The 12,600-nt window shown below is 30.4% G+C and overlaps 1 protein-coding gene across 3 annotated transcripts; it reads right to left on the bottom strand.

The window, feature by feature from the left end:
• Positions 1-371: 371 nt before the first annotated feature.
• On the bottom strand, positions 372-10,804 carry LOC136220898 (MADS-box protein SOC1). 3 transcript variants are annotated; one of them, XM_066008728.1, is made up of 8 exons: positions 10,563-10,804; positions 10,260-10,448; positions 5,736-5,817; positions 4,472-4,533; positions 2,896-2,995; positions 1,234-1,275; positions 837-878; positions 372-726 (listed from the first exon to the last, which is right to left on the bottom strand). In XM_066008728.1, exons 2-8 carry the CDS (start codon positions 10,439-10,441, stop codon positions 547-549), a joined length of 690 nt encoding a protein of 229 aa, XP_065864800.1. In that variant the 5' UTR covers positions 10,442-10,448; positions 10,563-10,804; the 3' UTR covers positions 372-546. The 3 variants fall into 3 exon arrangements, with proteins under 3 accessions (XP_065864800.1, XP_065864802.1, XP_065864799.1); XM_066008730.1 differs by having other exon boundaries at positions 10,260-10,443; positions 10,581-10,804; XM_066008727.1 differs by having other exon boundaries at positions 10,581-10,803.
• Between the last annotated feature and the right edge of the window lie 1,796 nt (positions 10,805-12,600).

The raw sequence follows: 12,600 nt of genomic DNA, 5'->3' as shown, positions 1-12,600 counted from the left end.
CGCTAAAATACATAAGATTTGAGAAATTGACTAGAGAGAAATTGAGGATTTAATAGAGGATAATTTTGTAAATGATAAGAATCTAATGTTAGGAATAGGCTATTCTTTAGATAAATTGAAAAATAGCTATTGCATGAAAACAAGGAATAGGGATTCCATGGAACAGCTATTCTATTCCGCGAACCAAACGAACCCTAAGGGTTAAATTTCCCTAAGATCCTCAAATTAATATTACTCCCATAAATAATTACTTACAGATTTTTCGACAAAAATTCTTGAAAAAGAGGAGTAAATTGGTTAAAGAAAAAACATTAGATCGTTTATATAAATAATAGGAACCTTATATACATTCATATGAATTGGAGCAAATCTGAATATTGAAAACTTCAAAGGACCATATAACATATATAACAAGAACAACTTTTCTGTTCAAATTAGTCCATTTAGTTTCAATTTTTTTTCAATAAATAACATAATTAAATTTATATTACTCTCACCGTACAATTACACTTATTACTCGTTGTTGTTGCTGATAGACGTAATATATTAGCAATGACATTTCCCGTTAGGAATCACCGTTGAGTTTGTGGGAAGAAATCTCTTTTTTCTCATTTCAGGTAGCCCGATAAAAAGATCCGTCTCGACATATGAAACCGGAGTACTTTCTTCACGACGGTTAACATTCTCTTCTCCCTCTTTCGATGCAAGCGATCCAAGTTTTGCTAGCTGCAAAACGCGGGTAACACAATTTATAAAGAGATAACTGGCTTCATATCATTATAATCATAAAATAATTATGAAACGAGAATTGATAGCCGAGTTTTTTTTTTCTTTACCTTTTCACGTAACATTTTATTTTCAGCTTGTCGTATTTTCTCCTATAAAATAAGCAAAAATAAAGAGAACGATGAAAAGAATAATCCTCGGTTAGGAATAAAATAATGAGTAAATATTTATCTAATACATTATTCAATATTCGTATTTTAATAATACATTGTTAAGTCCTTAATTTTTATTCTATTCAACAGTTTAGTCCCTCAAATATTTGAATTATAAACAATTTAGACCCTTTATATGGGGCCAAACTATTTAACATAACAAAAGTTAAGGACTAAACAGTGTATTATTAAAATACGATGACTAAACAGTATGTTAGGTAAAAATATAATGATCAATAAATTATTTATACTAAAATAAAAGTGAAGAAAATGTATGCAGGTTTTAAATGTTTACGTTTTCTTCAAACTTCGCTTGTGCTTCCTTGTAAAACTGATCCTGAAAATTGAGAAAAATAGATATAAATAGGTATAAATATATAAAAATAAATATTAATCTATATTGCACGAAAATTTTGATTTTAAATTAGTTTCACTTTTCGGGAAACTTTTCGAAAATCAAAACTCTCAAAAACTTGTACCAAACGTTTTAGGTCATGTTTTCATAATTTAAGAAAATTAGAAACTTATTGATTTGAATTTAGAAACTCGTTTCTCGTGATGTAATGTGTTTTCAGAAGTAGATTAATATTGATTACATGTTTAGTAAAACCCTAACGTACGTCTATCAATGTGAAAAATCTCATTCTTCCACTATTAAGAAATTTGTATGTACTTTCTTTCGTATTTATTCAGATTATCCGATTGACCTCACTGAACTTTAGAGACGTCTCTTTAGCCCTCTAAACTTGTTTAAAATGTCTAATTAGTCTTTTAAACCCACGTGTCAAAACAATGAGATATGGACAAGTTAAAATATGTACCATTTCAAACAAGTTCGGGAAACTAATAATAATCACTTCAGGAGACTAATAGGTCAGTTTAAGTAAGTTTAGAGGGTCAATACGTCGTTTTAAACAAGTTCATGGAGCTAATGAGTATCTCTAAAGTCTAGGACATACCCTAGGAAGCACGGCCACTTTTAGGAGGCTAACAACGAGTATAGGACATTCCAGACACTCCAGACATGCACCGAACACTCCAAAATAAAAATCTTATGTTCTCGAACACTTTGGGAGGATAGATTTTAAGTTAATTGAGTAGAATATACAGGTAACCTTTTTATAATTTCACAAAAAAGAGGGGTTGATATATAAAAAACCCTAATAGAAAAAGGTAAATAATTTATTAGTCCATACATTTGTACCTAACACTATTTAATCCTCGTATTTCAATAATATACTGTTTAATCCTGAACTTTTTTTTTATATTCAACAGTTTAGTTTCTTAAATATTTGAATTATTAAATAGTTTAGTCTTTCTATAAGGGACTAAACCATTAAGTAGAAAAAAGTTAAGGACTAAACAATATATTATAAAAATAATAATAAAAAATTAAACAATTTATTAGGTAAAAATATAAGGACTAATAAATTATTATATCTGAAATAATAAATCAAAATTTGATGGTAGTTTAAATAGTTTGAAATATTATATATATATATATATATATATATAAATAATTTATTAGTCCTGTATTTTTATTTAACAAACTGTTTAGTTCTCATATTTTAATAATACAGTGTTCAATCCTTAACTTTTATTATATTCAACAGTTTAGTTTTTCAAATATCTGAAATATTAAACAATTTGGCCTCTATGTAAAAGACTAAATTGTTGAATAGAATAAAAATTAAGAACTAAACAATGTGATATTAAAATACGAAAATTAAACAATATATTAGATAAAAAGTAAGAGATTTTTAAATTATTTACCCTATGTAAATTTGGTATATCCCTACTGTATCCGTGTCTCATATCTTTTAAAAATGTTGTTTATTGCATTTGCACCTGCATCCATATGGATACTCGTGTCGGTGCTACCTATGATATACCCTTATTTTTATTATTTATATAGTTTCTCTATATTTTTGTCCGATGTTCGTTTCAGTTTTCGTACCCGTCTAAGTTTGACACTGCTTACGCTCTTTTCCAGCTGTTTTTCTATCTCCGTTAATTCTTCAAGATTACAGGAAGCTAAACCTTCTCCCAATAATTTCCTGCAACATTTCAATTTAATTATCTTAAATATTTTCTCAAAATATTTAATTTTTTCCGTTTTAAATATATAAAATAGAGTACAGTTAATTACACTAATTCTTAACGAGCATTGACTTCGGTGTTTTCGCGGGTTAAATGCACAGTTTGTCACTGAACATTATGGTTATCTCAAAATGGCTACCCAACTTCAATTTGTCTCAATAAATCATCAACTTTGAATTTTGTCTCACCAACGGTAACTTTGAGAGCAAAAATACACCAGAAAAGTGACGTAGTTGTCACATCAGCAATAGTCAACTTTCACTGCTGACTAAAATTACAAATGGCTGCCACATTTCATCTAGTCACGTTTTGTTCGGTTAGCAGTGAAAGTTGACTAATGCTGACATGGCAGTCATGCTACTTTTTCGGTGTTTTTGTGCTCTTGAAGTTGTCGAAGTGATTTTATTGAGAAAAATGATTTTATTGAAACAACTATGAAAGTTCAGTGATCAATGGTGCATTTAACCTTGTTTTTATCCGAAAACGAATAAACACATCCAACATAAATGTCACGTGGACAACATGTCATCAAAATTTTACCTAAAGAATGTGTTTATTCGTATACACCATAAGTGAAACCAAAGTAAAACGGAGATAAATGCACCGTTGGTTGATATACTTTCATGTTTATCTCAAAATGGTCATTCAACTTCAATTTGTTTTAATAAAATCATTCAACTTTGAATTTTGTCTCAATAAAGTCACTTCATTCGAATTCAAGAGCAAAAAGACATTGAAAAAGTGACATGACTGCCACATCAGCAATAGTTAACTTTCACCGCTGACTGAAACGATACGTGGCTCCCACCTAGCTGATACCAGCTAGGTGGCAACCACGCGGCATCTAGCCACGTTTCGCTTCGGTCAACGGTAAAAGTTGACTAATGTTGACATGGCAGCCAAGCTATTTTTCTGGTGTCTTTGTGCTCTTGAATTCGCTGGAGTGACTTTATTGAAACAAAATTCAAAGTTGAGTGACAGTTTTAAGTCAACCATGAAAATTCAGTAACGAATGGTGCATTTAACCCTATTTTTACCCGAAACCTAATAAACACATTCAACATAGATATCACGTGGATGACACGTCATCAAAATTTTATCGAAAGAATGTGTTTAATCGGGCAAATTATTAGAACCACCCGGTTTTCCATGTCAAATGGAGGACCTCCTATACATATTTTGCCACGTGTAACATGGACCCACATATATTATAAGATGTTCCACTATTTTAATTATTACGTGAGACCACAATACACATGTCCAAATATAAATTGAGGGTCCTCCGAGTGATATGGAAAACCGGGTACTTAATATCAGAACTCGTTTAATAGTATCCAGCATAAGTGAAACCAAAGTAAAACGGGGATAACTTTCTCGTTAAGAATTTAAGACGACGTATGTAATTAACCCGAAAAAGTTAAAAAAAAAATTACTTTTTTGAAACTTCTAGATGCTCGATCTTCTTCGTCATGTTAGCTGCTTCGATCTTCAGTTGCTGCCATGATTAACACAAAATAAAGCTAAATTAATTAAGAGAAGAAGCTTATTATTTAAATAATTTAATTAAACAAAAACTGCAGTAAAGAAAATTTACTGCTGTAAATGTAGCAGATAACAAACAGAAGCAAAATCGAAAATAACAGATCCAGGAAAAACCCTAATTTTGAAAGTTATAGAAGTATGTGAAGAAATGTGTAAATAATAAAACTTTAGAGGTATATTTATGAATATTAAAATTATAAGGATGTATATTTATAAACAATGTTTTCATTTGTTGTCTGACGTATTATTTTGTCACATTTACCCGTTGACGTACAACAATCAATTACAATATTCGGTTTCTGACGTACAACAAATCAATCGTATTTGGTTCAATTTAGACGGAAATTAGTATTTATATAAGAAGATCCGTTAATTCGTGTGTGAGATGATTACTAATGTTGTAGAACCGGAGAAAAACAAGTGTTTTCCGGGTGTGAAATATTATATGAAAAAATTAGGCAGCTAAGCATATTGATAAAATATTATAACAATTGTTGCGATTAGTAATCATCAAACGCAAACATTCAACGAATTTTTTTATATACGCGCTATTATCATCTACATTGGACCGAATGTGATTGATTACTATATGTTAGGGGTAATATTATAAAATAATTGCAAATGTTAAGCCCTTAATCTTTCTGATTTTTGCTCATAAGCCCTTGATCTCTTATTTTGACACGTCGAACTCTTGATCAATTATAATTGCAGACATTAGGCGTCTGGTGATTTGGATAATCAGTTTCAGATATAAAACTCGGTTAACCGAATGTTGCTTATTTCATTTGCATTCGATAATTGCTCTTTTAACAATTCAAAAGCAGTCTTTTTATATTTGATGTGGCTATAAAAGAAATGGTAAAATTCTTGCTTCGAATGATAAAAGATATAATTTCATACGCAAATAAAACGAGTAATGTTATCAAACTAAATTATATGTCTACAATCGCGCACTCAATGTGTCAAATTGAAAGATTAAAGACTCAATCAATAAATATCGGAAAGATGAGGTGCTTAAAGATGTTTCTTTCCTACATGCATGTAGAGGTGAAAATTATCAGATTCGTGTCAAATTCGTGTCGTGTAAATTACGGATTCGTGTCGTGTTCGTATCGGATTTGTGTCGTGTTCGTATCGTAATCATTAGAGACTAACCTGCATGTTTTCATCGTTTGGCTTCTTCTTAATTTGAGTATCTTTGACATGCTTTCTGAATCGATCAATTGTCTCCTGCATACTGAATAATGTAATATTCAATTAATAACAAATCATCCAGACTGTGAATTTCTAACACGATAATACAATTTACAAAAACAATACACGACTCATTTGATACGGCTTTTATTTTTGTTGTACTTATTTCATATATAATCACGTAGAATATATAGATTACATAATACGATTATGACACGACAATCTATTTTAACACTCCTAATTACTAAATCCATTATTCTAAAAATTTAATCAAGGAAAATAAGATAAAGGGTTTAACGGCACAATCATCTAATGTGTTAATTCAGTCTTTAATTGCGTTATCTGACAAACGTTGAGACTGAAATTATATTGTTTTATATGCAAAGCCTAAATTAGCTATTCCTAAAAACTTTAAAACTATTTTAGTAACTTATCCTTTTTACTAATAAGTTGTTAGGATTTTCATTTTACCCCCTTAAATAAGGTCTTAGGCTCCGTTTATGTGTCGGAAAATTTTGGGTAAGGAAAAATTTTATGTTGGAAAATAAACTATTGTCCGATGTTTGGCTGCAACGCCGAAAAACAAGAAAAAATGGTGGGTGGCTACTATTTTCAAAAGGTAAGAATGAATTGAACAGATCTCCAAAAGTTTAGAAAAATGTTTTACTCTTTTCAAAAGGTAAAATATTTTCTTCACTTTATTCATAAATTTCCCAGTTGACTTACCTAAAATTTTCAGTTGACTTCTTCGTCTTTTAATAATACACTGTTTAATACTTTATATATGTTCTATTCAACAGTTTAGTATCTCAAATATTTGAATTATTAAATAGGTTAGTCTGTAAGGAACAAAACTGTCAAATAAAACAAAAATTAAAGATTAAACAATGTATTATTAAAATACGAGAACTAAACAATATGTTACGTAAAAATACAGGGACTAAAATTAAAAATAATTGTTTAAAGCATCATGGAAAATAATATCTCATGAATTATTAAGTGCATCATGACTTGTACTAAAAACAAATTAACTAATAGTTAATGTATAAGGTAAATAATTTATTAGTCCTTTCGTTTTTAACTAACTCACCGTTTAGTCCCTCTATTTTGAAAAACACATTATAAGATCCATATCTTTTATCAGTATTAACCCTTTAGTCCTTCTATCTATTTTTTTCTTGATTTTTAACCGTTATATTTTGCGTAAACAAACAGACAGAAAATAACAGAGTAACATGACCATTTTGTATTTACTATGGTCGTCTTGAAAGCTAAGGTATGTTCAGTTAAAAATCTAAAAAAACTAGATAGAATGACCAAATGGTTAATATTGATAAAAGATAGGAATCTTACAATGTGTTTTTCAAAATAGAGGGACTAAACAATAGGTTAGATAAAAAGTAGGGAACTAATAAATTATTTACCTTAATTTATATGTAACTGCACCTCAAATTAGTTTAAATTAGGAGTATTAAAACGGATTATCATGTTACGTAATTTATATATTTCACGTGATTATATACTATGTAAATGCAACAAAAATCATGTTAAACGGATTGTATCAAGCAAATAGTGTTGTCGAGTAAGAATAGTGAGACTGTGTTAAACGGACATGGAAAAGGATATGAACACCGAAATCGTTATTTCGAAATATAACCTTCATAGAATAGTCAAACGGATAGAAATACGAAATGCAGAAACGCTATAAAACAAAAACGTTACATGTTTAATTTAAAAAGAGCAAAAAAATTGAGAGAACAACTAGTTTGAAGGATACGAATACCGGAAACACTAAAAATATACCTTCGTAAAATAGTCTTCAAACAAAAATGGGTCCGGATAGGGATACCGATACGAAACGCAGAAACGTTAATAACAAAAACACTACATATTTAATTAAAAAAGAAAAAGAAAATTGAGGTAAATATGTAAGTTTAAGGTTTGAGATAAGACACAGTATCAGATTAGAATCCCTAAAAAATATCTAAAATCATGAAAGGAATATTCCAACATTGTCGGTTGTGCATTCAAGGGGATAAGAAATTGAAAGCGACGATCGGAAACGGACACTGAAAACGTTATTTTATTTTCACAAATATTGTCTTAAAAAAAACGAAACCGACACCAGAAAACGTTATTTCTACAAATCACGAAAGGGATATTCTAACATGTCAGTACATTCAAGAGTATAAGAAATTGAAAGAGGCGATCGGAAACAAACATCGGAAAACGTTATTTCTAAAAATATATTTTTCAAAAGATAGTTAGAAAACAGAAAATGAAATTAAAACGGACACCGGAAAACGTTATTTCTACGAATATATTCTTCAAAACATAGCTAGAAAAAAGAAAACGAAATGAAAACGGACTACAAACATAGGCTTCAAAACGGAGTTAGAAAACAGAAAACGAAACGGAAACGGACAGCAAATGAAAACGGACATAGGAAAATGTTATTTTTACGAATACAGTTTTCAAAATCAGTATCAGATTAAAATCCCTAAAAAATTCATTAAAAAAAATCCCTAAAAAATATCTGAACTCATGAAAGGGATATTCTAACATGTCATGGCATAAGAAATTGAAAGCAACAGTAAGAAACGGATACCGGAAAACATTATTTCTACGAATATAGTTTTCAAAACACAGCTGGAAAACGAAAACAAAACTAAAACCGACACCGGAAAAAGTTATTTCTACAAATATAGTCTTCAAAGTAAAAAGTATCTAAAATCATGAAAGGGATGTTCTAACATGTCCGTGGATTCCGGCATAAGAAATTGAAAGGTACGATCGGAAACAGATACCGAAAACGTTATTTTCACAAATATAGTCTTCAAAACATAGTTAGAAAACAGTAAATGAAATGAAAACGGACACTGGAAAATGTTATTTCTAAAAACAGTCTACAAAACGAAATGAAAACAGACACGGACACGAAAACGTACTTGGAGATCCCTAAAAAGTATCTAAAACCATGAAAGGGATATACTAACATGTCAATACATTCAAGGGCATAAGAAATTGTAAGTGAACATCGAAAACAGACACCGGAAAACGTTATCTCTACGAACATAGTTTTCAAAACATAGCCAGAAAACGAAAGGAAACTATTCAAAACCGACACCCGAAAATGTTATTTCTACTAATATAGTATTCAAAACACAGAAAACGAAAAGAAACTATAACCAACACCGGAAAACGATATTTCTACAAATATACTGTTCAAAACATTGCCAGAAAATGAAAGAAAACAAAAATCGACACCGGAAAACGATATAGTCTTCAAAACATAGCTACAAAACATAAACTGAAAAGAAAACGGACACGAAAAACTTACTCGGAGCTACCAAATTCCTTAAACATAGCCAGAAAGACGAAAACAAAATGAAAACGGACATCGGAAAACATTATTTCTACTAATATAGTCTTCAAAACATAGCTAGAAAACACAAACGGACATGAAAACTTAGTAGGAGATAGCAAATTCATATAACATAGCCAGGAAAAGGAAAAAAAAAAACGGACACCGGAAAACGATACTTCTACTAATATAATCTTCAAAACATAAAAAGTAAACGAGAGGAAACTAAAACGGACACCCGAAAACGATATTTCTACGAATATAATCCTCAAAACGTAGCTAGAAAACAGTAACGGAAACGAAAACAAAAACTTACTAGGAACTAGGAAATTCATAAAACATAGGCAGAAAGACCAAAACAAAATGAAAACGGACACTAGGAAATGTTATTTCTACAAATATAATCTTCAAAACATAGCTAGAAAACACAAACAGAAATGAAAACCGACACGAATACTTACTAGGAGCTAGCAAATTCATAAAACATAGCCAGAAAAATGAAAACAAAATGAAAACGGACACCGGAAAACATTATTTCTACCAATATACCTTCAAAACATACCCAGAAAACAAAACTAGAAACCAAAACAAACCAAAAAAAGGTTATTTCTACAAAACATAGTCTTCAAAATATAGAAACGGAAACGAAAACGGACACAAAAGCTTATTGGGAGCTAGCAAATTGAAAAAAACATAGCCAGAAAAACGAAAACAGACACCGGAAAATGTTATTTCTACGAATATAGTCTTCAAAATATAGAAACGAAAACAAAAACGGACACTAAAACTTACTAGTAGCTAGCAAATTCATAAAACATAGCCAGAAAAAGAAAACAAAATAAAAACGGACACCGGAAAACATTATTTCTACTAATATAATCTTCAAAAATAGCTAGAAAACAGTAAATCAAACGAAAACGGACACCGAAAAACGTTATTTCTACCAATATAGTCTTCAAAACATAGCTAGAAAACATAAATGAAAACGAAAACGGACACCGGAAAACATTATTTACTGATATTTACTTCAAAACATAGCTAGAAAACAGTAAACAACACCAAAAAACGTTATTTCTACTCAAAATACAAAAACGGAAACGAAAACGGACACGAAAACTTACTCGGAGCTAGCAAATTCATAGAGTTTCCCTCTGGGAGAGAAAACAATGAGTGAAACTTCAGCATCACAAAGAACAGAAAGCTCATAAGCTTTTTTCAGTAACCCATTTCTCCTCTTAGAAAACGTAACTTGCCTACTTGTCGCATTCTCTATTCTCCTCATCTGCGTCTTCCCCCTCACCATCTCTATCCTAAATCAAAATCAAAATCAAAATCAAAGTCAACTTCCCCCAATTCAGAAAACCCCCAAAAAGATCAGATTTTTATGAAGATTATGATGATGATATAGACCTAATAAAACATACCCAAAATGAAAAAATTACCAGATTGATGAACCCAGAAGAGATTTTTCTGAATCCAATAAGGAAAAGAGTGAGATTTAGAAAATTTCCCAAAAAGAAGAGAAAAAGTTAGAAAAACCTGAGCTTTTTGTGCACAAAAATTAGGGATTTATTTATTTATGGGGTTTTTTAGGGATTGATTGAAGACATATTTTTTTGGAAACTGAACTGAACCATCTTTTTTTTTTCTTTCTTCTTCTTTCTATGAATTTTACCTATTTAAAGAAACAATTTTTATTGACAAATATGAATAGTATTATTACTATTTTACCACTTAAAAAAAACCATGCTTTGCTTGTTTTGGTAAAACTCATGACCAATACTAAAAACAGCAAATTTAGAAGAAAAAGGGGGAAAGATAACTAATTTAAAATAGAAAATTAGGTAGAATAGTAGAAAAAAATTAAAAAATAATAAATAATTGGGTTTGGTATATTATATATAAATTAAATTAAATTTTATTTGGGTATGTATTTTTTTTTATTTCTTGGTGGTTCATGGAGTAATATATATTAAATTAAAATAAAAAAGGAGATGGTACAAAGATGGGGTAAATTACACTCATGGCTACTGAACTTTACTCAGTTAACATTGTGGTTACTGAACTTCAATTTTAACAGTAAGGTCATTGAACATTACATATTTTAACACCGGTTGCCACTCAACGTCTCAAAACGACTATAGACGGTTTCAAAATAAAAAAAAAATCAAGAGTTAATGATATTGTAATGAACTTTAATTCTTGAAAATTTTCATTTTGAGATTATTTAAGTGTTTTTTGTTAGGAAAGAAATAGTGAATTTGTAGAGAGAGAAAGCTCCAAAAATATGATTTTGGAAAATAAAAAATATGGTTTTATGGTAAATATTGTCCTAAACAACTTTAATTCTTGAATATTTTCATTTTGATGTCGTTACCTATCCTTTTGAGGAATTAGTTAAAGTTTAATAATAATTGGGTTTGGCTAGGATGAACATTCTCTTTTCACACATCTTTAGAGAATGAAATAGAGTTGTTGATGATTTGGCAAAGTTTGGAGTCTCTTTCTTAGTAATTAATTGGTGACCTTCAGCTTCTGCTTTTTGCCACATGTTTATCAATGATGACATTTATAGTATTTCGCACCTGCGTTTTTCTTGACTTTTCCTAAACTTTTCTCCTTCCTCTTCTCTTGTTCAGACACTCAATTTTTTCTTTTATTAATATATCACGGGTTTGACAGTTCTTGGGCCATGGGTGCTCTCCCCGCCCAGGTTCGGTCCCGTCCTAATTTCTATAAAAAAAATAATAATAGTAATAATTGGGTTTGGTATATTATATATAAATTAATTAATTTTATTTGGGAATGTATTTTTTTTCTTTGTTTCTTGGTGGTTCATGGAGTAATATAATATTAAATAGAAAAAGGGAGATAGTACAAAGATGGAAAACCAGTGATAATCAGTCCGTACAGTGGGAGGTACTAGGATAACGAATAAGGAAGTGAAACGTGTGAAGAAGTGATGATCAATATGTAAATATGTTCCTGCCATGATTCGCACATGGAGATGGGACCATTGAGAACTCAACTCAGTCCTTTTTCTTTTCTTTTTTTTCCATTTTTCTGTTTTTTCCCCTTTTTTCAACTTCTTTGCTTTTGTCACCCACCGTTACGGATGGCAACGGGTACTGTATCAACAGATATCAGGTAGGCTGTAAATGAACGGAGTCATTCATGAACTGCTCGGTAGTGTTCGGCTTGATACAAGTTCGGTTTGACTCGGCTCGATTTTTTAATGAACCGCTCGTGAGCACGATTTTGAAGCTCGAGTTGTAAACGAGCCGAGCTTGAGCAAACCAAAGCTCGATTAGAGGCTCGTGAATAAGCTCGATAAAAGCTAGTGAGCTAACTCAATTATAATATTTATATATTTTCTAATGACTAAAGGATGTTTTATGTGTATACAATTAATATTATTTGATGTACCGAATTTGATATTATTTTGTTTGTGAACACCATAAA

The sequence above is a fragment of the Euphorbia lathyris genome, chromosome 2 (assembly GCF_963576675.1).
Source record: "Euphorbia lathyris chromosome 2, ddEupLath1.1, whole genome shotgun sequence".
Classification (NCBI taxonomy): domain Eukaryota; kingdom Viridiplantae; phylum Streptophyta; class Magnoliopsida; order Malpighiales; family Euphorbiaceae; genus Euphorbia; species Euphorbia lathyris.
The sequence above is the reverse complement of the archived record's forward strand: the minus strand, read 5'-3'. Positions and strand labels throughout refer to the sequence as shown.

Excerpts from the sequence above, each read along its gene's own strand:
- LOC136220898 (XM_066008728.1), bottom strand. The coding sequence starts at position 10,441 with ATGGTGAGGGGGAAGACGCAGATGAGGAGAATAGAGAATGCGACAAGT. Across the intron at positions 5,818-10,259 it reads TATGAATTTGCTAGCTCCGA|TATGCAGGAGACAATTGATC; the intron begins GTAAGTTTTCGT and ends TACATTATTCAG. Across the intron at positions 4,534-5,735 it reads CAAACGATGAAAACATGCAG|CAACTGAAGATCGAAGCAGC; the intron begins GTTAGTCTCTAA and ends TAATCATGGCAG.